Below are 24117 nucleotides of genomic sequence, written 5' to 3'. Positions count from 1 at the left end.
AATATATAAATAAAATTGTTAGGAGTGTAAGGGTGTTGTTCTACGCTCTGATTTCCAGAATAATGATGGTTTAATTGCCTAAAAGAAAATTGCCTTTATTCATGGCATTTGATTTTGACAATACCTATTGTCAAATTGTGATTTTGATAACTGCCTGGAAAAAGTTATTAAAACAGTTCATTAAGAAAAATAAAAATACGAGGGTCATATGCATTTAAGTTATACATAAAAGCTGCATTTCTTTAATTAGGTTTGCATTAGATCAATTAATGTTTACGATATTGATAGAGAAATTGCCTATAAAAATTAGTTTTTTATTATAATAAATGTACATTTTGGTAGCATTCTAAACATATGACTAGCACTAAAAAAAATTCACTATAGATTATAGAAAAATACAAAAATAAGGAATAATTCAAAAATGAGAGTCATAAATATGCATTTAGTTTATGTATAAAATTTACCTTTGCTTTATTAGGTTTAAATTTTTAGGAAAAAGGGGCGTTTGTCACCAATTTAGTGTTGAACTGCCTAAAAGAGTTATTTATTTTAAGCAGATGATGAAAAATATCAATATTGAGAACGACAATTAGAGTGTACATGGCGTAATTACATTTTACAATTTCTATGTCTAAACTGAAGCAGCTCCTCATTTTTAGGAGAATACATCCTTTAATTAGAAATAAGGAGTAAATTTCAGTAGAACATGTGTAGCAGCAAGCTATGGAACAGAAATAAAAGACAGAAGTGCTAAAGGTTATTTTTTAGGAGGTTAAATGACAGGCTGATGCCCAGATTCAACGAGGTTCAACGATCAACATCTTGTAAATAATTACCTGAATGAAATAGAGATAAAAAATTATAATAATATTTAATTATTATTTAAATAATTATTTTTTACTAAAAATACTTTTCGATTTTTCTTCAAAAATATTATGATTTGTTTTCTAAACTAATGGAACTTTAAATTTCCCGGTTTTCTTAAATACTTGTTAGTTAATTACATAATAATTTTTTTGGATAATAAATTGTCAAGTTTAAAGGAAGAAAATACGAAATTTAAGTCAGATATTTATGCTACAATTAATTTGTAAATTTGAGATTTACAAATGAGAATTATGACCAAAAAAATTACATATTTATCCTGATTACCATTAGCACAAGTTATGGCATTCTAATAAAGAAGGAAACTGATGATAGAGAAATCGAATGAAAAGTAGATAAATTCGTTAAAAATAGAGCCTACATTTTTTGGCTCAATATCTAAAATAAAAAAAATATTTTATACCTGCAAACTTTAAGCATAATACTGTAACAAGCAAGAAACATTATGGTATATGATTAGGCTAAGTCTAACATTCTTGTTAAAATGCTCTTATATCTGTGTCTTAAATTAAATTATATTAAGTGTCAATATAACTCCTTTTTTCCAAAAGACACTGAATTAGGTTAAAATTGTTAAATTAAACTAATTATCCAACCGTTCGTTAATCCATGTACTCAAGGGCAGACCATAGCACTGTTTGTTTGCACAAAATAAAATAGTATCTAAACAACTGCAGTAATGACTTTATTTCCTTTTGTGCTCCTAAATACTCTAAACTTTTTCGTTTGAAAAATACTAATGATCCTGCAAAAAGAACATAGATCTGAGCTTCGTTAACTGAAAACTCATCGAGGTTAAATTTATTAAAGAAGTTTCTGTTTTGTTTGAATTAAATTATATAGTATTTTTACGGAATAAAATGGCTAATGGATTGTATTTACGGTTTTTATTTTAAAAATAATTGAAGCTCTGTTGCTTAATGTTTGCCTAAAGGTCTTTTAAAGAAAAGTTTATTTGTATTTTTGTTGCTAAATAAAATTTATACATTGATTAAGAAAACTTATCTTTTGAGAAAACTTGTAATTTTTTAATTCTTATAAGGTTTTATATTATTTTACATAGTAAATATTTGAAACAAATTTAAGAAAAGAATGACAAGTTCAGTTAATAAATATCTATTGAGTATTTTTGGATACGACTTTAAAATAAAATTAAAAAAAAAACCCTTTAAAAGTAAACTTTAACAAAATAAAATAAAAACAAATATATTTTTACATAATATACAAAAAATGATAAATAAATCTATGTGGATTTGCTGATAAAAAATGTAAAGTATTTTTTTATTATGCCCGATATTGCTAAAATATGTATTCTGTATCTGTTTTTTTTTTTAAACTCCAGACTTTTTTATATAATTTTCCCGTTTATATTTTTCCCGGTTTTCCTATGGGAAATAAAGACTTAAGGCTCTATACCTTCTTTATTTTATTTTCATAAGGAATTCCATTGAATATAACAAGAAAAATTTTAAAACTTTTAAAACTACAATACGACAAAAATATATGAAAACTAGTAACATTAAATAATATATAAATAATTAGATAAAATAATATTTGATTTTGGTTTTCTATTAAATAAATTATAAATAAATTAATATTTAAGATATTGTAAATAACTATTAAATAAGTAAGTTATTATAACTTGTTGTGCCTTTTTAAAAATACCAATTAAAAAAAAGTTATTAATTTTTGAACAATATTTTTGAAAATTTTTCAGTTAATTAAATAATAATTAATATTATGTAATTTGATTATTCATTTTATAGTAATACGTTTATTAGTTACGAAATAAGTGCTAAAATTAGTTAATGGTAACTAACAACTCATTAATTCAGACTTCCAGAACCATTTAACAAAATAGTGCCTGAATTCTGTTGAAGCCTAGGTATTGCTTAGAAATTACTACAAATTACATACAATTGATAATAAAAAATACTTAGGTTGGTGTTAAAGATTATTCCACAACTAACTATCTTATCGCACAAAAATTGCTTAATTTTGCATTGGGATAGTTAGAAGATTATTCTGCATCATGTTAAGATAATGCATATCTGTAGGAAATTTGACTTTTTTTAATAAATATTGAGTTGTTTTAAATTTAAAAATTTTATTTAAAAAAAACAAAGAGTAAACAGAAGTTGTAGGCAGTGCATATTCAACCAGTTTGCTTTAGTTAATTTATGAGATATGTGGTCTCTCCTCCTTGTACTATAAATAGGCTATATACAAGGTGTTTGGCGGAGGGTTAGCCAAACTTGGCATATAGATAGGCTCAGATAGAAAATATTTTCCTTATAAACTTGTGTTCTAATAGTCTCGGGTTTTTTTATATCATTGATTTTGTGTTATTTTTAGGATTTTCAAAAAATTATGCCTTTTGACATCTTTAATTTTTATCAGCATATTTTTCACGTTTGTATTTAGTCTGTTATGTATCCTAAATCTAAAAAAATCAATATCAAATAAAAATAATACCAAAATAATTCGTTTTGAGCTCAAAAAGTTAATACAAGTAGCAAAAAAGTCATGAAAGGTAGTTTTAACTTGCCGCAAAAAAAAACTAAAATCTATCAAGATGTTCAGGTAGTTTTAAAAACATCTCCAGTTAATACTCTTTTTTTAATGATATACGATGTGTAACACAAAGCCGACTAACTTGCCACAATTCATGGCTTTAAAGGAAAATAAAGTAAAAAAAAAAATATTTTTTAAATTTTACGTATTTATTTCAAAATTACAAATTTTGTTAAAACTGCGCTTCCCTGGCTCTTATACATACCCTACATCGCCGTCGCATTTCTACTGTGGTAAGGCGAAGTCGCATCTCTTCTCTGACGGTTAGAAAAGCGGCATTGATTCTTTGAATTAAGTGGTCTGGATTGTCAATTTCCACCTCGTACACGAGTTTTTCGCACGTCCCCATACGCAAAAATTGAGAGGGGTTAAATCAGGAGACCGTGGAGGCCATAGGATAGGATCTGCTCTTCCGATCCACGAATTGGGAAAAGTATTGTCCAGAAATTCTCTAACGATGATCCAATAGTGTGCAGGACACCCGTCATTCTGGAAGACTTCATTAAATATGGGTATATCAGCCAATAATTGTGAGAGATAATTTTGTAAAAAATGTAAGTAATTGTCCCCGTTGAGGTTTCTCGGCAAGTAGTGTGGACCGATGAGGTGTCTCCCAATCACAGCTGCCTAAACATTAACACTGAATCTTGTTTGGAAAGACTTGGCTCTGGTCAAATGCGGATTTACGTTTTTGTTTTCCCAATAATGTAGATTATGTTGGTTAAATATCCCCGCACGTGTAAATGTTGATTCATCTGTCCATGAACTTTTTAATGTCTTTTAATTATTTTTTAGTGTCCATTTTCAACGTCTGCGTGAAGCAAAAAGCGGCAAAATTGTACCCGTCGCTCATAGTCGGCTTGTAGAAGACCTAGAATAGAGTATCACGATGCCAGTAAAAATTGCGGAATTTGTTGATGTAGTATGACTTATTACTTATGAGTAATTACCTTACACTGGGGTGTAATGGAAAGGATGCCTTCCTTCTGCCTTGACAACTGACCATGCTTTTCATGTAGAAATGTTCAGATCCGTAGCTACTTTCCTTGTACTAGTGGGGGGATCCTCATCGAATGCGCGAATTACGTTTTCATCTACAGCAACATCATACTGCCTCCAATTGATACTTGGTTCTTGAAAATTTAGATTGCCTGTTTCCCTTAATCGACGAAAAGTGTTAGCAAAAGTGTTGTGGTGTGGCACACGCCTATTGGGGTATTGCTCCTCATAAATTCTTTGTGCTTCTCGCGTATTACCATTGGCTCTTTTATAAACAAAGACAATATCGGCGTATCCTTCGATAGTGTATGCAGCTATTGTGGCGATAATGATACGAAAATAAGGAAAGTCACAAAAACAATATAAAAACTTAATTAACAGCAACAATAACAACAGTATTAACAATAACATTAACAACTACAAAAACGATACAATATTAAATTAACGACTTGGGTACGTAAGAAAGCTAAAAAGTTACACCACAACAAATGACAAATGTCAAATAACAACAACAATATGTATCACAACAACAATCCCATAACATGTTCCACGATCTCATCATTTGACTATTCAAAGAATCGATGCCGCTTTTCAAACTATCAGAAAAGAGATGCGGCTTCGTCTTGACGACAGTGGAAATGCACGGCGACGAAAATATTTTTTTTTTACTTTATTGTCCTGTAAAGTCATGAATTGTGGCAAGTTAGTCGGCTTTGTGTTACACATCGTATATCATCATTAAAAAGAGTATTAACTGGAGATGTTTTTAAAACTACCTGAACATCTTGATAGATTTTAGTTCTTTTTTGCGTCAAGTTAAAGTTACCTTTTATGACATTTTTTGCTACTTGTATTAACTTTTTGAGCTCAAATCGAATTATTTCGATATTATTTGTACTTGATATTGATTTTTTTAGATTCAGGATACATTACAGACTAAATACAAATGTAAAAAAAAACGTGAAAAGTATGCTGAAAAAATTTAAAGATGTCAAAAGGCATAATTTTTTGAAAAAAACCCGAGACATTTAGAACACGAGTTTATTAAGAAAATATGTTCTAGCTGAGCCTATCTATATGCCCACCAAGTTTGGCTAACCCTTCGCCAAACACCCTGTATAACTATAAATAATTAAAAGGTTCTGAATTTTGGCTGCATTAGAGTGCCATGATACAACCATGGTTGTAATTGGTAGCCATAGTTGCGTCTAAGGATATGCGAAAAGAAAGAAAATAAAACCAAATATTGCAAAAAAACTATACTCAAAATTAGAGCAAATTGTACAATGTTCCTTACGGATTGACAAGCCCACGAAGTCTCTTTCCACTGAGCATAAGATTATGAAGGACCTAATAAACTGTAAGATTGATATTCTTTCTCGCTTAAGGAAAAAGAAAAGCTGTTATACCAAAACATCGATCTTCTTGAAGAAAAGGTAAAAAAACTGGAAGAAATTCTCCCAAACTTCATAAGAAGTCTTAGTAAAACCAACTGGAAATATTTCGGTTTAAAAATCAAAATATATGGGCTAAGCGCTTTCGGTTTTACACATAACATACCATTGTAGACTAAGATTATATTATTGTAATTTTTATCTTTTGTAAGTTAATGTTTTTTTTTCTTTAACGAGTTAAATAAGAGTTAATCGTTTGTAATATTCTTTTAGGCCAATTGTTTCCTTCATTGGGTCTCCACTTTACAACTTAACCAAATTCCTTAGTAATATTCTGGGTCAAATGTTTATCAAAGATGAATGATTTATTCAACATTCTTTTGATTTCGTAAGAAAAATGTTCTAATTCTTTCGCGGACTATGAAGTTATCTGTTTTTCTAGACCTCCTTAATTTTACCTTTTAAAACAATTACTTTCAATATCATGACATTTTCTAGATGCAAACTTTTGGGCTTCGAACAGGAAATTGTTTTTCACCAGTATGTGCAGATCTTGTTATGCAAGATTTACAAAATACTCTAATTGATAGATTGCCATTGAAAATTTCGTTTTATAGAAGATATGTAGACGATATTGTAACTGCTGTTCCAAGAAACCAACATTTAACTATTCTAACTCTATTCAACAGCTATCATCCAAAACTACAGTTTAATTTTGAAAAGGAGAAAAATAACTAGATATCATTTCTTTATGTTTTAATCATAGTCGCTTTGAAAATGTAGGCTTATGATACATATCTAGTATCAGCCTTTAAGTAAAGATAACATTTTCAAAGCGATTCATTATTTTTCTTTACACCCCTTAAAAGGATTGTTTCGGGCCTGTTTATAATATATGTTTAATTACTTAAATCAAGGTTATTTCAATCTTAATAATTTATTAAGTTATCAAGGTCAGACTATAAAAAAATAGGGACGCTGCTCCAGTCACACTGAAATAAGGTGATTCCTCTGTTTTCGACGCACACCCTTAGTAACTATGTAATGAGTGAAATAAAATAGAAACAAAATAAGAAGAGACACAATTTAACGTGAAAGAAAAAAAAATGACTCGACTTACCCTAGTAATAAATGAAGTAAAGGATGATATAAGAAACACCCCAATCAGCTTTCATTAAATGGACAAACACATGATCCACTTCGGTATTTTCTCGCATGAGATTTAGGTACCGATTCAATAATTGCCATAGTACTATTGCTTTCCGGTATCGCACACCTGTTCCGTATTTTAAGTTTTTGGCGGATGACCTCCGTCAAATAGCTTACTCCTCTCGCCCCGAAGGGTCCATAAGGTAAAGTAGGATAAAAGAGCAAGGCTTTATGGAAGGAACATTGGAGTAAGAGAATAAGGAAATGTAAGATAGGTCGAGTTTAAATATTAAGAATTTACCAAGAAACGCGTGTGTTATACCGGGTGAACTTTTATATGCAAATTAAATGCAAATAAACCAAAATAAACAATGTTAAAAAAACTTATGTTAAATAAAAATAAGTAAAATTAGCAAAAAGTAACAAAAGGATAGAGAACGAAACAAGGATAAAATCAATATAATTAAGAATTTAAAATATAAATATTTTGCACTATCGTCTTAATACTTAAGATATTATAAGAATTCAAATTTAAAATACATTAAAAAAAATGCTTTTAAACAACAATTAACCACTCTCACTAATACAAATAAACTCTATAAACCTAACATCGTAAACAGTACATAACAACCAGCGCCAAATGATGAAAAAATATTTTGCAAATTATTATAAGTACAAGGACTAACAGAAAAAATAAAAATTACTATAGAGAAATCCATAATTTTTAATAACAAACAAATAACAGTAACACAAAAATGTTGCAACATGATGAAAACCAAGTATTTCTCTAAGTTAAAAGTAAAAACAGAAAACCCATTACAATCAAATTTATCGGATTCCATGTGACGAATATGATAAATGCTACATTGGATAAACCTCGCAATACTTAAAGGATAGAATTAGAGGAAACAAAAATGACCAAAAAAACATTCATTCAAAAATAAACCCTACTGCTTAAGAACAACACAGACAAGAAACAGGACATAGTTTCGACTTTGAAAGTGTATCGATCGAACAAACGAACTGCAAAAAGAGAATTATTTCAGAAATGATTCATATAAAAAAATCTGTCAATAAAGCAACCAACATAGATGGCCTTAACTGTGCCTATTTTAATATAATAGACAAACTGTAACAAATATCGACGTTGCGAAAGCTTCGCAGACGACACGATACCAATATAATAATTCAAGACCAATATAATAATTTATAGTTTCATATTAGGCATTTTTGAGTATACGTAATAACTTTATATTTAGAAGCATGTATTTATTTTTCATATTCTTTAACCTTTAACTGCTCGCACTGGTGTAAAAAATACATCAAATTGGCGCCAACCGCTGCCGATTCCATACGATTACTTTTTCGGCGTCACCGAGCTGGCTATGCTTCGCTCGATGTATCTTCCAAATGCAGTGCCAATACGGTTTTGATCGCCTAAGTAGAAGCACAGAACACAAAGAGGAAAAAAAAAACCTTGAGCTGTTTTCTGTGAGTAGAAGGTCGAATATCCCGAGAAGTTTGTCGTGGTATACACAATACACTAACGCGAGTAATTATGTAAGTACATTAAAATAATATATTTTTTAGTTTTTCAACAAAAAATCATTTATTTTGAAGTGTGTGCATATGTAAATATTATTAGTAATGGAAATCTAAGTGGGAGTACAAGATTACCTCTGTTGGTGCCACGAAGGTACCTATACACGTTTGTAAATTAAATTTATATATTTTTTATTTTCAGGCATCGAATAAAGATAAAAAATCCGAAAAGCTTAACCCAAAATGAATTGGAAGCTGTGGCCCAAGTTATATGTGATACGGATTCCGAAGAAGAAATTGGCGGGGAAGGTGACATATCTGATGAAAATGAAGATATAGAGGAAGATAAACACAATTCAAACTCCGAACAAGAAATAAGCGAGCAAGAAGAACAAGATGAAGTGGAAGATGATCAAAGTTCAGGCTCCGAAGATATTCCTCTCTCCGTGTTAGTGGCCAATAGAGAAGGTTAATATGTTGGCAAGGATAAAACAACTATTTGGTATAAAAGTTACGCTATGTGTAAATCTACTAAACCCAAAAGCAAAAATATAATAAAAATACTACCAGGGCCAAAGCAATGCGCCCGTGACATAACTGATGAGATGAGTGCTTTCGCAAAAATTGTTGATGATGAAATGATTGAACATATCATTCAGTATACTAATTTGGAAATTTCAAAAGTTCGGGTAAATTTTAATCGAGAAAGAGACGCAAAGGACGTTTCAAAAATGGAAATAATTGCTTTTATCGGGTTATTGTTTTTATGTCGATGTAAGAAGCAAAATCACACCAATTTTTTGGAATTATGGACTAAAGACGGAACCGGATCAGAAATATTTCGAGCTTGCATGAATTAAAAAAGATTTCTTTTTTTGCTGGCAAATATTAGATTTGATAACAAAGGAACAAGGAACGAAAGAAAAAAAACCGATAAGCTGGCCCCGGTGCGATTTATTTTGGACAAATTTGTTTATAATTCAGGAAAAAACTACTCTCTTCGTGAATTTTAACCATAGAAATGTTGATTGCATTTAGAGGGAGGTGCAGCTTTGTCCAGTACATACCCAACAAACCTTGCAAATATGGGTTGAAGGTGTTTGTGCTTTGTGATGCTAAAACAGTTTATATCAGTAAATTAGAGCTCTACTGTGGAAAACAACCAGACGGTCAATACAATCAATTAAACTCGCCAACTGAACAGAACAGAAAGAAAGTAACCGGAATTTAACTTGCGACAATTGGTATTCAAGTTACCCTTTGGCACTGGAGGTGTTACAAGATAAAATAACATTTATCGGGACTCTAAAAAAAATAAACGGGAGCTGCCAATAGAGTTTTTGCCAAATAAAAATAGATTGGTTGGGCCATCCATTTCCGGATTTCAAATGCGTTGTTTTGATTTCTACTATGTACGACGACTCTTCCATTGACCCAGATACCAACAAACGTGAAATTATATTGAATTATAATATCACAAAGGGGGGTGTGGACACAGCGGACAAAATGTGCAATATGTTTTCTGTTGGAAGAAGAACAAGGAGATGGCCTATAGTAGAGTAACTTTTTTCTTTCAGTTACTAAATATAGCAGGAATCAATAGCCAAGTTTTATATAACGCCATCCATCCTTATTCTCCTCACAAATACAGAAGACTTTTCCTAAAATGGCTTTCTCTGTCATCGATGAGAACTCATTTGTCTGAAAGAGCTGCAATATCTACTTTACCTATAGATATCAGACATTTTCTATCTAGGTATAGAAAAGTTCAAGTAAACGACGCAGAGGAAGAGCCACCCAGAAAAATCAGAGGAAGATGCTTCATCTGCGGCAGAAAATAGAATAGAGTTACTACAATTACATGTAATACTTGTCATTAATTAGTGTGTAAGGAACACAGTGATAACGTAATTACATGCCATAAATGTAAGGAAGGTGGATCTGGCAGTGAATAGATAACTTTCTGCGTTCGTGTTGTTAGAATATATTGTTTGAATTTACTTTTTGTGTAATATTATTTCTGTTCATAATCATTGATTTTTTGCCAAAAAAATGCATGTGTTGTTACTATAACTACTTCTTAAATTAATATTAATAAAATTGCATAACCTTTACACGATCTACCCCACATAATTAATAAAATAAACCTTTTCAGAACAATCAACTACAAAATCAAACTAATATAATTTACATAAGTTTCCTGGAATTCAGTCAAATTCGTCAATAAAACTTGATGACATTTAACGAGTCAATTTGATATACGTGCGGAAACGATCGAAGTTAAAGTGATTATTTCAATGTTAGTTAAGTGAAGTCATTTCCAGAAAATTTAATTTGATTTCCGTAATAAAATATTCGGGGTTTATTACGCGAGTTGGGAGACATAACAATTAGGCTTGCAAAATTAATTATGGGGTAAAGTTAAGGAATACTTGGAGGATAATTGAGGCAATTGAGGTCAATGTTACTTGTAAGTAAATATATTTTTGCTTTGGCAGGTATTGGCACGATTGATTATTGAAATAAATTATGTTAAAATTGAATTTTTAACTATACTAGTAATATGTAATGAGTCAAATGTTTATTCTTTGAGTGTCTACAACACGAAGCTTGCTTAATAGAATTCTTTACTGAAATTTTTTTTTTGTTTTTTATGGTGAAAAAATGTCCTAAAACCCAAACTGCTTATTTCCTTATTGGTTATACATATTTATTCAATAATCTTAATTTTTTTTATATTTTTATTAATATCTACCTAATGATATATTTAATTAATTTAATCATTAAAAATTGCTTGTTTATTTAGTTTTCTTTGTTATCTTATTTTCAATGTTGTGCCCTAAAATATATGTTTTTTTGATTTATGACTCCATACATTATTATTTTTTTAAATTTATTTATAGAATTTATTTATTAAAAAATCATCTTGAGATAAATTTTAATTAATTAAATATTTATAAACTCGACCCAACTAATTTTTTAACATTTACCTTTGTTCATGGATTATTAAACAAATGCATTGATTATGATTTAATTTTTTTGATGCTAAAATTAATTTGTCAAAGTCCAATTTTGCTTTTTTAATTTTGTAAAATAATTTGTTTATTTATTTGCAAAGTTTTTATATTTTCTATTCTTTAAATATTTAACTGTTTCTCTATATATTCATTAAAATACTTTTTATATATATAATAAAATTTTATATAACATACTTTTTAAAAAAAAGCTTTTGAAAAAACACGCTGAATTTTACATTTTTTTTCCATGATTGTTATTATTATCTTTTAAGAGTAAATTCAATTAATTTCATTTTTCATGGAAAATTATTCATTAAACATATATCATATACATATGTAAATACGTATTATATACAATTTATTCTTGACTCTATACTTATTTATCTTAATTTAATTATTAAATAAGTACTCTTACAATAAATTTTAATGAATTTAATATTTATTATATGAAATGTATTCGTTTAAGTGTAATGTGGCACCTTCATTTTGATAAATATATTTATTAAATTGTAAAGTTTGTATTTATGTCTTATTCTTTAAATATTTATATTTTGTTTTTATATTCGTTGAAATCAATTTTTTTATTTAACGATAAATTGAATTTTTTAAGTTACGCAGAAATAGGTGCCATTTAAATCAACAAATGTTATGTAAAAGAGTTTTATTGGTTAAAATAATATATTTGCGTATACATATGAAGACCACAGGTGAAAAACGTGCCAAGTCATTTATCTATTTTTTGACAGGAAACGAATTTTAACGTTAGAAACGCTACGATAATTACACGGCTTGCAAAATTGTTCTTTATTTGCCATCATATTAAAGCTATGACCTTGCTCTATGTCCTCAATGACATTTTGTAATATAATATCAAACTGGTACTTCACAATGTGTCGAAGTTTTAAACAACTTCGAATACCGGGGAAAAAGGTGTTATGTCACTGACTTAGCACGTTCTTTCATTGTATATACTTATACAATGAAAGAAACAGTCTGCTAAGTCAGTGGCGATTGATTAATTTATATTTAAATTTTGCTTAAGTAATTATTTATACTCTGTTATTTATTTACCAAACATAAAGTATAATTTATTATTTTATTTATATGTAGGTATTTATAAAATAATGGTTGTTATAATAGAAAAAAATAAAACTTTTCTTCTGGGTTCGGTTCTTATGGGATAAACTGAAAAAATCTGTAAAAAACAAAGTATTAATTAGGCATGTAATTTAGTGACAATAGCTGACTCTCTGAGGTGCAAAATTTTTTCTTCTTCTTCTGCAGGTCCTTGCATTTTTCCAAAGGGATAGGTGTATCATCTGTATAAAAAAAATTACTGATAATTAAATTGTTGCAAAAGTCAAAACGAGCCTACTAACCAAAAGTTGCAACTGGTGGCTGGTAAAACTGACCGTCGGGTAGCGGCGGACCAGTGGTTCTCTTTTTTCTTGGAGGTACAATAACTGACGAGTTCCAAAGACCATTGTAAGTATATCGATGAAAAACTAAGCGAGAATATTCCTTGGTAATTTTTAATGGCCGGATTGGACGTGTGGCGAAAGGACATTTTTCTACATACATTGCAGATAGAAAATCTATCCAATTTCTAATCATATAACGATTAACTTTTTCAACAAGAAATGGTGCGGGCTTTAAACGAGCGGTTTCTATGTGTTTACACCAGTCATCCGGTACTTCCGCACGAAACTTTCCGTTTAATATCCCCATATCCTTATCACATTCCAAGTAGGAGTGACCTAGAATGGGAAATGTGACTTCAATGGACTCAAGCTTGGAACGATGATGAACTAAGTAATGTAAAAATTTGACCACTGGAAAGTTCTTATTCTGTCCGGAGCACGAATCGAAAAATGAGCAGACTTCGTTTGCGCCCTTTTTTCCTACTGTCTCAGGATAAGCATAGAAGAATACTTTAGAATTTGAAAGTTTGTGTACAATAAATGAAAATAATGATAACTGCCGGCTGTAGTACACATCATTCGTGGATAAATTCGGCATAGGCAAATTTCTTCCGAAATCCATGCATATTGCTTCTGTGTCTGCCTTTGTTCGACTCCTCAACCTGGCCTGCTTTTTACGTGCGTATAATACCTCGGTTTTCGCTAGATGTAGTTTTTGTTGAAACATCAAATCCTTAGTGCCCTTTTCTTCTTGGCATGCATCAATCTGTACTTTTAATTGGTCGCAGAAGCTACAAGTATCCCTACGGGGATATCCAAAGGATATATTAAACTTGCTGCAAAATATGGAGCGGTAAGTTTCATAACTATAAGCCTTATAGCCTTAACTTGAGGAAATTTTTCTTTAAACATATCATACATTTTTTCACATTTAACTCGGCAGATAAAGAAATTCTCTTAGTTTTATTAAGATTGTAGTGGCTTGATCTAGCCTTGAAACTTTTAATGTGTTTTAAAATTTTGTTTTTAGTTTCAATGCTTAGTTTGTGTTTTCTATGCAAATGTCTGCCGCGTTTATAAATAGGTGCAGTTCCACTCATCTGGAGACTCTTTTGTATGGTTTCTATTCTACGTCTTGTTAAACCATGTAGAGAAACAAACGCATTCTTGCAAACTCACTCTTCAACTGCTACATTCTCACGAACTATACGCACCTTGTAATAAAACGTTGAAGTTCTCAGGACACTCTCATCTTCCGGTAATCGAGGTCGGCGCTAGGCCACTGGACAAAGTGAAATTAGGCCTGTTAAATAGGCTGTTTGATCATTCCAACTTTTTATTAGATTAAACTTTCGTACAATGTCCATTCTTTCATCTGCAGTTATCTTTTCAAAACATCTGTATCGTCGGCATTGACAGGCATCACCAGTTACATGTAACTGAAGCCTCTTTAACTTGGTAGCATCTCTTACCCGACCCGTACATTTTCTCTTTGTTGTGCTTACTGGCTTTGTCTCATAATCTTCACAATCACTTAAATTATTGTATTGTTTTTCACTTTGTCTATTGTATTGTTTTTCACTAACAGCAATAACAAACAAAACCTTTTTTACGCGGGTACTGTTAACCTTACTTGCCGAAGATATAAACAACGACTGCCAAACGACTAATTTATATACGCGCAAGATAACGACAAAAGTGACTTAACACGTTTTTTCATTGTATCGCGTGGACTTAACACATTCTTTCCTAGTACACCAATATTTATTCTTGTTAAAACTGGTGACTGTTCACGTTATTCCCCTATATGGCCGTGTATATAGATAATATACCTTTTAACCTATCATTTTTTCTGATTAGTTCGATTTCACAAATTTCTTGACTTAACACGTTTTTCCCCTGTGGTCTTCATATATAAACCAAAGAAACTTACAAACAAGTTTACGTTATATATAGTGTCATATGTGATGATCTCTTTTTTTAGGGAAATATGTACTCTAATAATCTTTTAATGCAAAACATTGTATATGTAAATGCAGTTCTTAAAATTGGTTATTTAATATTAAATTTTACCTATTTATTCGTTTAAAATAATAAATGTATTGATTTGTTCCTAATTCAAATTTTATACTATAACATTTCTTTTTTTGAATTTAATTAAATATACCATCCAATGATAAACATAAAACAATTCATAATTGAAAAAAAATCAAATTTACGGTTATAATAATTTACGGTTAACAGGAGCATAAAATATTGATTTTATGAAAATTTTATACTTTTTTTTCGTTTGCAATAATATAACCAAAAAGTATTTCAACAGTTTTTTTTACATGTTTTCATTTTAATTCGTTAAGTTTAATTATTTTATTGGCATAGTTAAAAAACATAAAGAAATATTGTTCAATTTAGTTTGAAAGTGTTTTTTTACCAACCTGACAAATTGGGATTTTTATGTTTGATCGTTTTGTGCGTTTATTAAAAAATAAGAATTATTAATAACAAGAACAACTACAAGAGAGAAAAAAAAATAATACAAATTTATTTACTATTTTATTTGTTACGTTTTTTATTCTTTTATTTTTTTTTTAATATTTATTTAAAGTTGTTTTTTAATCATTTATCATCATCTAATATTCAGTTGTTGTTAAATTCTTGTAAAAGTTCACTTTTTACCCGTTGAAAGAAAGTTTATTCATTAAGTTTATATGATATTTGAATGTTAATAAAACTAAGAATATTCAAAGAAATAAGCTAATTTTTACTTTTTTTTTACTTTAGGTCGCTTAAACTAACTTTTATTTTTATTTTTATTAATAATATTGCTGTGAGTCTAAAGAAAACTATTTGTATCTAGCCAACGTTTCGAATTATATTAAATTCATCTTTAGGGCTCTGCAATATAACAGAATATTTACCAAACATAAATATTTTTCAAATTTAATAAATGAGTCAGTTATTTACTTTCTTGTCAATTACCCGAAAAATAAACTTAGTTTGCTAATAACTAAGCAAAGTCCCTTACATTTAAATTGTCAATATAACTTCCGGGCAAATTAAAGGTCAATTTTAATAATATTAAACCGGAAATGTCGAACGTTAAGTAATTATTTACGTGCTTAGTTAGGCATAGTAATTTCCAGGAAGTTTAATTTGATTTTAATAGAGAAATAGTTTGCATTTAATAGTCCATTTTAGGGTAATTGCGAAAATCGAGGTAAAAGCATGGAAGAGTAAATTAAAGGTAATTATAGTTAAAGCTGAGTTATACAACAGTCGATATGTAATGTAATATGTTGCGGCTTAATTAATAAAAATAATATAGGAAAATATATATTTACAAGAATATGCTTTTATTATATAATTTATCTATCCCTATTTTCTATATCTCTTTTATAGTTCTGAGTTTCTTTCTCTTATAGTTAATCAAATTTTATGAAAACAAAATGAATATAATTATAGAGATAAATTATACAGTTAACCAGATAACTCATATAATAATCATTTTTTTATTATAACATAAACACATTAAGATACCCATTAGCGGCTAATATGCTTTAATGTGATTTTCTAAATAGATTAAACTATATGAACTTTCAAATCATTTGGTGATGTTAATCGTAAACGAGGACTTTGTTTATTAAGGTAGTTAAACTTATCACTAAAAATCCACATAATAATAATTATTCATCCCCTGGTGTAACATTAACCCAGTTTCATAAGAGAAATGAGAGAGCTGACGGTCGTAATAAAAAGTAATTAAACCCTTGTTAGTCGGAAAACCCTAACATTAAGTTAAAGGTTTTCCAAATATTTTACATGAAAAGCATCACATATTATAATGAAACTTTGCCAAAGGAAACATTATTGCCAGAAACTCGCCTTTATGCACCAGATTCCACACAACGAAAAAGATTCTTTTGACCAAGTTCCAGTACTTTATGTTTTAGGGTTTTAATGCTCGTTTTACCAGTAGTTTGTTTAAGATAATAAATTTATTATAAATTAGGGCTCTTCTTAAGGGATGTTTTGCCCCATTAAGAACCCTTAGGAGATAGTCATTACTTAGTTTAACTATATTTTTACCAAAAATCAGTAATTAAGCCTGTTTTTGCACTAAAATTGTCAATTTGGCAAAGGCATTTTTTTGCCCTAAGAATAATAAAGTTTCTTAAATTAATTAATTAATACAAAAAACATTTGGGCCAAAAGTGATAATTAGTCCACAGAATATCTTTGAGGAGACTCTCTTATAATCCTGTTAACATTTGAATCGTTAATAATTTTCTAATTATGACGGATTACTCAGCAATTTACATCTTAAATATATTGCTGCAAAAACGGAGATAAATTTATTGTTCACATAAAAATATTCTCGTGATAATACAGAAAGAATACTGCAATAATTTTTGTAAAATTGTGAAAAGAATTATGCTAGTTGAGAAAATAAATTATTGAAATGCTTGAAATTATATAAAAAAGCATACTTTTAAAAAATATCTCATATATTTAATGAAATAATGTCAAGAGAAATATATAATTAAGTAGTCTGGAACATTTATAAAATAGCTTAAAATATCAGGAACTAGTTTAGAATATCAGAAACCTGGAATAACATCGAATCGTAAAAGTTTAAAAAAAATGGTTCAAGTTCCTGGAACATACAAAAAGTTAGGCTAAAGTATCTGGAATGAAAATAATATGGGAAAACATATACAAAATAAATTAAAGTACTAGTAACAATCCTAAATTGACGTTAAATACCTTTAATACATTATAAAATATTTTAAAGTTCTGAAATGCATAAAACGTTTGAGTTCAATATCTAGAATAAAGTAAAAAATCACTTACTAAGCTTGGAATATCATAAAAAAACTTAGATAGACTTCGACTGGCTAAAAAATACAAAAATAATGTCAAATATCTGGAATTAAAAAAAAATACTGAAAACCCCTCAAACAGAATTAAAAATATAATTTTAAAAAAAGTACCTTTATTAAATATCTAAGTCTAATATCTAATCTGAAAACTAAAAATGTTATATTTATACAAAATGTACAGGGTATCCCAAATTCGAGGGTGACCATTGGAATCTCGAAAACTGTAAGAGTTACAGGGTTGGTTAAATGGAGATAAGGTTGCGCAATTTGAAGCATAATAAAATGACGTTTAAAAATTTTAAAATTCCGGATACTCCCGGAGTTATCCAAAAAAGACCATTGTCAAAATCGTCTTTACCTTCTACCGACTTTATTTAAAGAGACATCGGAAAACTAAACACAGTTTTTTATTGGCACTTTTTATGTCCTACAACATGACGTAAAAAAAAAATTATTCGATCATCATCAACTTTATTTTTTCTTATGGGCATCATATTGAATTTTCTAATTTTTAAAAAGTATTTTCAATTGCCTTTAAAATAAGGTATCGCACTTGCATGTCCAATTACTTCTTCTAGTACTTCCCATAAGAACTCCATGAGTGCAAGAGGGAAAGATATATCAATGGAATATCCAAATAAATTGATTTTATATAAACTAAAGCTGTAAAATGCTCTGTATTTGATATAGTTTTTTTTTTAAATTCAATGAGAATGTATGTTTTTCTAACCTAGTATTTTAATTTTTTTAAATTTATATAGTAGGCCATGACAAAATGATATTAGCCGGTTAAACTTAATGAAATAAAAGGATAATAAACATACGAACATACGAACTTAAAAAAAGTTCGCATAACAAAAAAATATCAACCATGGCATAATGATGTGAAAGATCGAATGTTACTACGTGACAAAGCTCTTCAATGAATACTATACAAGGTTGCGTATCTTGACAACTCTAACTCTAAAACAAGAAAAAAAATCATTTTAAATAATCTATAACTATCAAAATCGGATGTATGGATGTAAGATGTATATTAATATTTACCTCATTATAAATAATAATAAGCCTCCCCATTTAAAAAATATTTTAAGACCTGCCAGTCATATTCACAACACTAGGTTTAATCACCAATTATTAATCCCTCAGCATCATACGGCATTATTTCAACGCTCATTCTCTTTGCTAATTTTTGTTTTTTTTTTTCATAACTTAACATTATATTTCTTGTAATCGTTTTAAATTCTTTCATAGAGTAATTACTTATGATAGTGCTTTCATTTACCAGGCATTGATTCCTCTTTAAGGTAAGTTTTGATTTAGAATTATTAAGCTATTTTGTTTCTTATGTATATGATAGTTCACATATGCTTTCCTCAATACAATGAGCATGTGTAGCGCTTTTTTTAATAATCGATGAACGGTCCTTTTTGTCATGCTTCCTTCTTTTTTCATAAAATGTATATTTTTTTTCTTTTAACAAATTAACGATTTTGTTGTTGCTGTTGTTATTGTTGTAATGTGCGTTAGTGCAGACTTCAGAAATCTTAATTATTATCACCGATTATTGTATGTTTTATTTAATTATTTTCCTACAAATAGAAAATGACTCAATAAAAATAACATACAGACTTAAATTCTACGTACCTAAAAATGTAAGTCCGCCATCTTAAATTAAAAAAAAAAATTATCAAACAAGATCCTTTATCAAATAGTAATGAATGACTTGATTTAAAAGAAAAAAAAAATTTTTAATAATATTTTTTTATATAAAAAAGTTTTTTAATTTACATAGACATAAACTTTTGTTTGGAAAAATAATTAATGTAAAAAATCTTTTTAAATAATTTTTGAGAGCGGCATAGATAAAAAAAAACACTAAATAGGCTGCATTAGAACTTGAACCTACACTTCCTAATTAATTTCATTATTACTTTCATTAATAGAATAATATTAATGAAAAAAGCATAAAAAAAATACTAGACTTTATCTTTGTATTTGTGTAACTCTTTGATAAATACTTAAGGTTTTTACTTTTAATTGTATTTTTTAGTCTTAGTTTAGTAATTTAAAAAGTAATATTATCTTTTCTACTCTACTTCAAGTAGCTTAACACATAGGTATTTTAGTTTTTGAAATTTAGCCGCTGATACAAACCTTAAAACTAAAATCGGACAAATTTTTTTTAATGTTTTGTCAAAATAAACATTTTTAGTAAAAACATATAACTTACCTGGCAACGTAAGTTAATTTGACTCATAACCATAAATTTTACATGTTAACCTTTACTTTCTGCTTTTTTCCTTAAAGCACAGGATTTGCATAGGTCTAAATATAAATAACTGACCTCTCTAGTAATATTGCAGTATTTTTCTTATTTACATTTTTAATTGTCTTTTCTCTTTTGTGTCCTATTTGTAAATGAGCTGTATGTATGATTTCATACATTTCACCTGCTGCACAATTTAAAATTAAGCCTGATTGGTTTCCGAAATAATCTTTGTTAACCAGTTTATCCTTTTTGACAACTGTTAAAAAATCATATCGTTTAAATCTACAATATTGTTTAAATGATAGTTCAAGCCCAGCTCGTTTCCTTTGTAGTGCTACTTTGGTCTTATTGACAATTTCTAAATATCGTTCTTGTGATAGTAACAAAGACCTATCTCTTTTCTTTAAGATCAAGTTCCCTAATCTTTGTTTAAATGCAGCATTTAGTTTGGAATTTTCTCAAAAATATATACAATAAAGGGGAAAAATAGAAAGGAAAAAGGCTGATAAAGAAAAAACAGCAAAAATAGTTAAATATCTGTATATTTGTAATATTTTTTTTTGTTAATTTTATTGATGTTACTTTTGCATAGTAGATTTAATAGTCATAATTTGGGCAAGATAATGTATAATTGGTTTTTTGTTCTTTAAATTTTTGGGGAGTATTTTCGGATTTGTTATAATGTTATATTATATAATGTATATAATGTATATAAATATATAATGTATATATTACTATTAATTTATTTATTGTATTTAATGCTTAGAACATTGAAAGGCAAGAAGTAGCATGCCGTGGAACTATGGGCAGGTTTGTTTGCTTGCAACATCTCTGATACAATGATGCCAAATGCTTATAGAGAAATGGCAAAAATCACTTTATAATATCATAAAAGTTTTCAGTTTTTTCCGAAAACTTACAACAATACTACTGCTCCCCTTTAATAAAATATCAAGCATTTTTTAAAAATAAATTTGATAAGATACTCTATATCGAAGTCAATATACGTGAAATATGAAAATAAAGTACGAAGAAACGAGAAAACGTTAATGGCATCGCAACGCCGCTCGAACGCATTGTTGACGCCACCGATACAAGCACTCTCTACCAGTGACGTCGTCAACAAATATTTACCTGATAAATTTTTATTAATTATTATAGAGTTTAAGTATAAGTAATATTACCATTTATGAGCTATTTATGTGTTTTTTTAACGGACTTCGTTAGAGGAAGGTCCTAATAAAAGGCAGCATTTTTGTCAAAGCATTTTTATGGAAATAAAATATTTTATTAATATAATATTATAGATTTCTTAATAAATAAATCATGTTTTAAGACACAAATTTTTAACATTTTGCAAAATTTGTTATATTGGACAAAACTCAGTTTTACATCACTTACTTTAAATCACATAATATATATTTCTATGGTGCTGACTTTTTCAAAGGGACAGTATTGCTTCAGCGGAAAGAGTTAAAACTACAAAACTTCAAATTGTGAAGGAGTTGCAGGTTTTTTATAGGTTATAAGATTTTTATTATGAGTATTTAGCCTGTACAATGGTTTTGAGACATTTAACAGTGACCTATATAATACCTAATACCAATTATTATATCAGATTAATTTATACTAAAAAACAAAGCTTACCTAAGAATAAAGACTATGTACAATAGATTAGATTAGATAGTTTATTAGTAGTAATATACAAACAAGTACTTTTACAAGTCAAATAAAATATGTAATATGTTGGGCTTTTTCGAAAATCATGTTATTATTTCTTAAGTATTTTAATAATAACTTGAGACATCTAATTCAATTTCTTTGGCGCAAATTTGTTTGTTGCAATCTTCGAATTTTAATTTTTTGTTCTTTTTTTTTCCATAATTTGGTGACAAGTGATTTAGCTTTTAAAAAGTCCTCAGGATATCATTTTCATTTTACCCTAGATACATAAAAATATACACTTGCGTGCATAGAAATCGGCCCACTGTAAACTGTAAATATATATTTTTTTTAAATTATACATCAGATCAAAAAAAGGAATATGCTGTTTGAAAGACAATTTAATATCCTTTAATATGAGTATAAATTAATGAAAACTTATTTGAACATCCTATCTTTAACATAGTGAAATTAATGCATTAAGAAAATTAGGCTTTTTTATTATTAACATAAATAGGGTTATTGACAATTTAAAATTTAACACTTAATTTTTTAATAATGGGTATGACCTTCTCTTGCCCTAATAACATCTCTCATAGGATTAGACATAGATCTAATCAAGTTTGCTATTGTTTCTTGTGGGATGTTTAGCCACTCTTCTTCTACTGCAACAATAAGCTCTGGGATCGAGTTTGGGGTACGAAGTCTAGCTCGAATTCTTCGTTTTAGCTCATCCCATAAATGTTCGATCGGATTTAGGTCAGGACTGTATGCTGGCCACTCCACAACCCGAAAACCGACTTCTGCATTGTAATCTTGCACGATTCTTGCGGTGTGCGGCCTTGCGTTGTCATGCATAAAGGTAAATTCATCTCCAATGTAGTCAACGTAAGGTACCACATGAATTGCTAAAATCTCCTCGATATACCTAGCAGCCGGTCAACCTCTTCTTCCGTGAACACGGTCGCCCCTACGAATGAACTGAAGGTCGGTTCGTGCTTCTATAGAAATTGCACCCCAGATCATGCAGGAACCATCTACATAAGCACTTCGCTCTTCAAAGCAGCAATCTGAAAATCGCTCTTTTGGTCTTCGGTACACTTTCCTTCTTCGGTCGCTACCATGGAGGCATATTCTGGACTCATCTGAGAACAGAACAGATCCCCTTTGTTCCAACGTCCAATTCAGATGATCCCTTGTAAAACGCAGGCGTGCTTGCCGATGAGCTGGAGTAAGTTTTGGACCAATCGCAGGTGTTTTAGGAGTCAGGTTATTTTCCTGCAGTCTTTGTCTCACTGTTCACTGACTAATAGGCACTCCTCGCACCTCACGGAGCTGTCGTTGCACTTAAACGACATTAAGGTGACGATTTCTTAATATTGTTGACACAATAAAGCGGTCATCACGAGCGGTTGTAAATCGCTTCCTACCTATTCCAGGTCGCCTATGAAAGGATCCTGTCTCCTCATAACGTTGACACACTCTTCGAACCGCTGCGCGAGTCATGTCCAATTGTCTAGCTACAACTCGCTGACTAAGTCCATTTTCGATTAAAGCAATAACTTGGGCGGCTTTTTGTGGTGTAGTATGCATTAATTTAACACACTTGAATACTATTGAGGTTATGAAAAACGAATAATATGCAAATTTCAGTTGCAAACGCACTAATTTTATTATTTGACAAATTTGTTATATTCGTTACAATCACCACATAAACACGGTTCATTTGTTTACCGGCTGCTACGCATATAAACGATAAGCCTTCTTGATAAATTTCTACTCACATTAAAGGATATTTAATTGTCTTTCAAACAGCATATTTCTTTTTTTGATCTGATGGATAATTTTTGAAAAAAATATATTTAAAGTCAAAAGTTTACAGTGGGCCGATTTCTATGCACGCAAGTTTAGTATTACCAATATTAAAAAGCAAAATTAAAAAAATGTATTATGATAATCCAATTGATCAATAAAATGTATGTTACACTCTTAAAAATAGGTGAATAAAAATTCAACAATTGTATAGATTTTACAAACAATTTGATTCTGGAAATGGTACAGAATCAATTTGTGTAGAATTTCTCTATGCTATTGTGTTTAAACAACTGTGGTTCTATAATCAACAAATTGTGTATCAATTTGATTTATTTTATTGTATGTATAGTACACTATTTGTGTACTTAAATTCGACAATATTTTATATTTATTTAATATAATTGTTCAGTAAAAAAGCAAACTCTTAGTGTTTTTTTAACATGGTATGTACAGGAAAAAAACACAATTTGTGCATTTTAAATACACACGTTAGTGTAGTTTGTTTTA

General features: G+C 29.2%; 2 protein-coding genes across 5 annotated transcripts in view; both read right to left on the bottom strand.

Moving 5' to 3' along the window:
* LOC126741286 (probable G-protein coupled receptor No18) overlaps nt 1–24117 on the bottom strand; it is a 510980-nt gene that overhangs the window by 360985 nt on the left and 125878 nt on the right. The window lies entirely within an intron of this gene.
* Nucleotides 12736–14709, bottom strand: LOC126741288 (uncharacterized). Its single transcript, XM_050447675.1, has 2 exons — nt 12940–14709; nt 12736–12879 (listed from the first exon to the last, which is right to left on the bottom strand). The coding sequence occupies exons 1-2, from the start codon at nt 13706–13708 to the stop codon at nt 12773–12775; spliced, it is 876 nt and encodes a 291-aa protein (XP_050303632.1). The 5' UTR covers nt 13709–14709; the 3' UTR covers nt 12736–12772.

This window comes from Anthonomus grandis, chromosome 10 (genome assembly GCF_022605725.1).
Source record: "Anthonomus grandis grandis chromosome 10, icAntGran1.3, whole genome shotgun sequence".
Taxonomy (NCBI): Eukaryota; Metazoa; Arthropoda; class Insecta; order Coleoptera; family Curculionidae; genus Anthonomus; species Anthonomus grandis.
This window is presented reverse-complemented; position numbering and strand designations above follow the sequence as displayed.

Excerpts from the sequence above, each read along its gene's own strand:
- LOC126741288 (XM_050447675.1), bottom strand. The coding sequence starts at position 13,708 with ATGTTTCAACAAAAACTACATCTAGCGAAAACCGAGGTATTATACGCA. Across the intron at positions 12,880-12,939 it reads GCCACCAGTTGCAACTTTTG|ATGATACACCTATCCCTTTG; the intron begins GTTAGTAGGCTC and ends TTTTTTATACAG.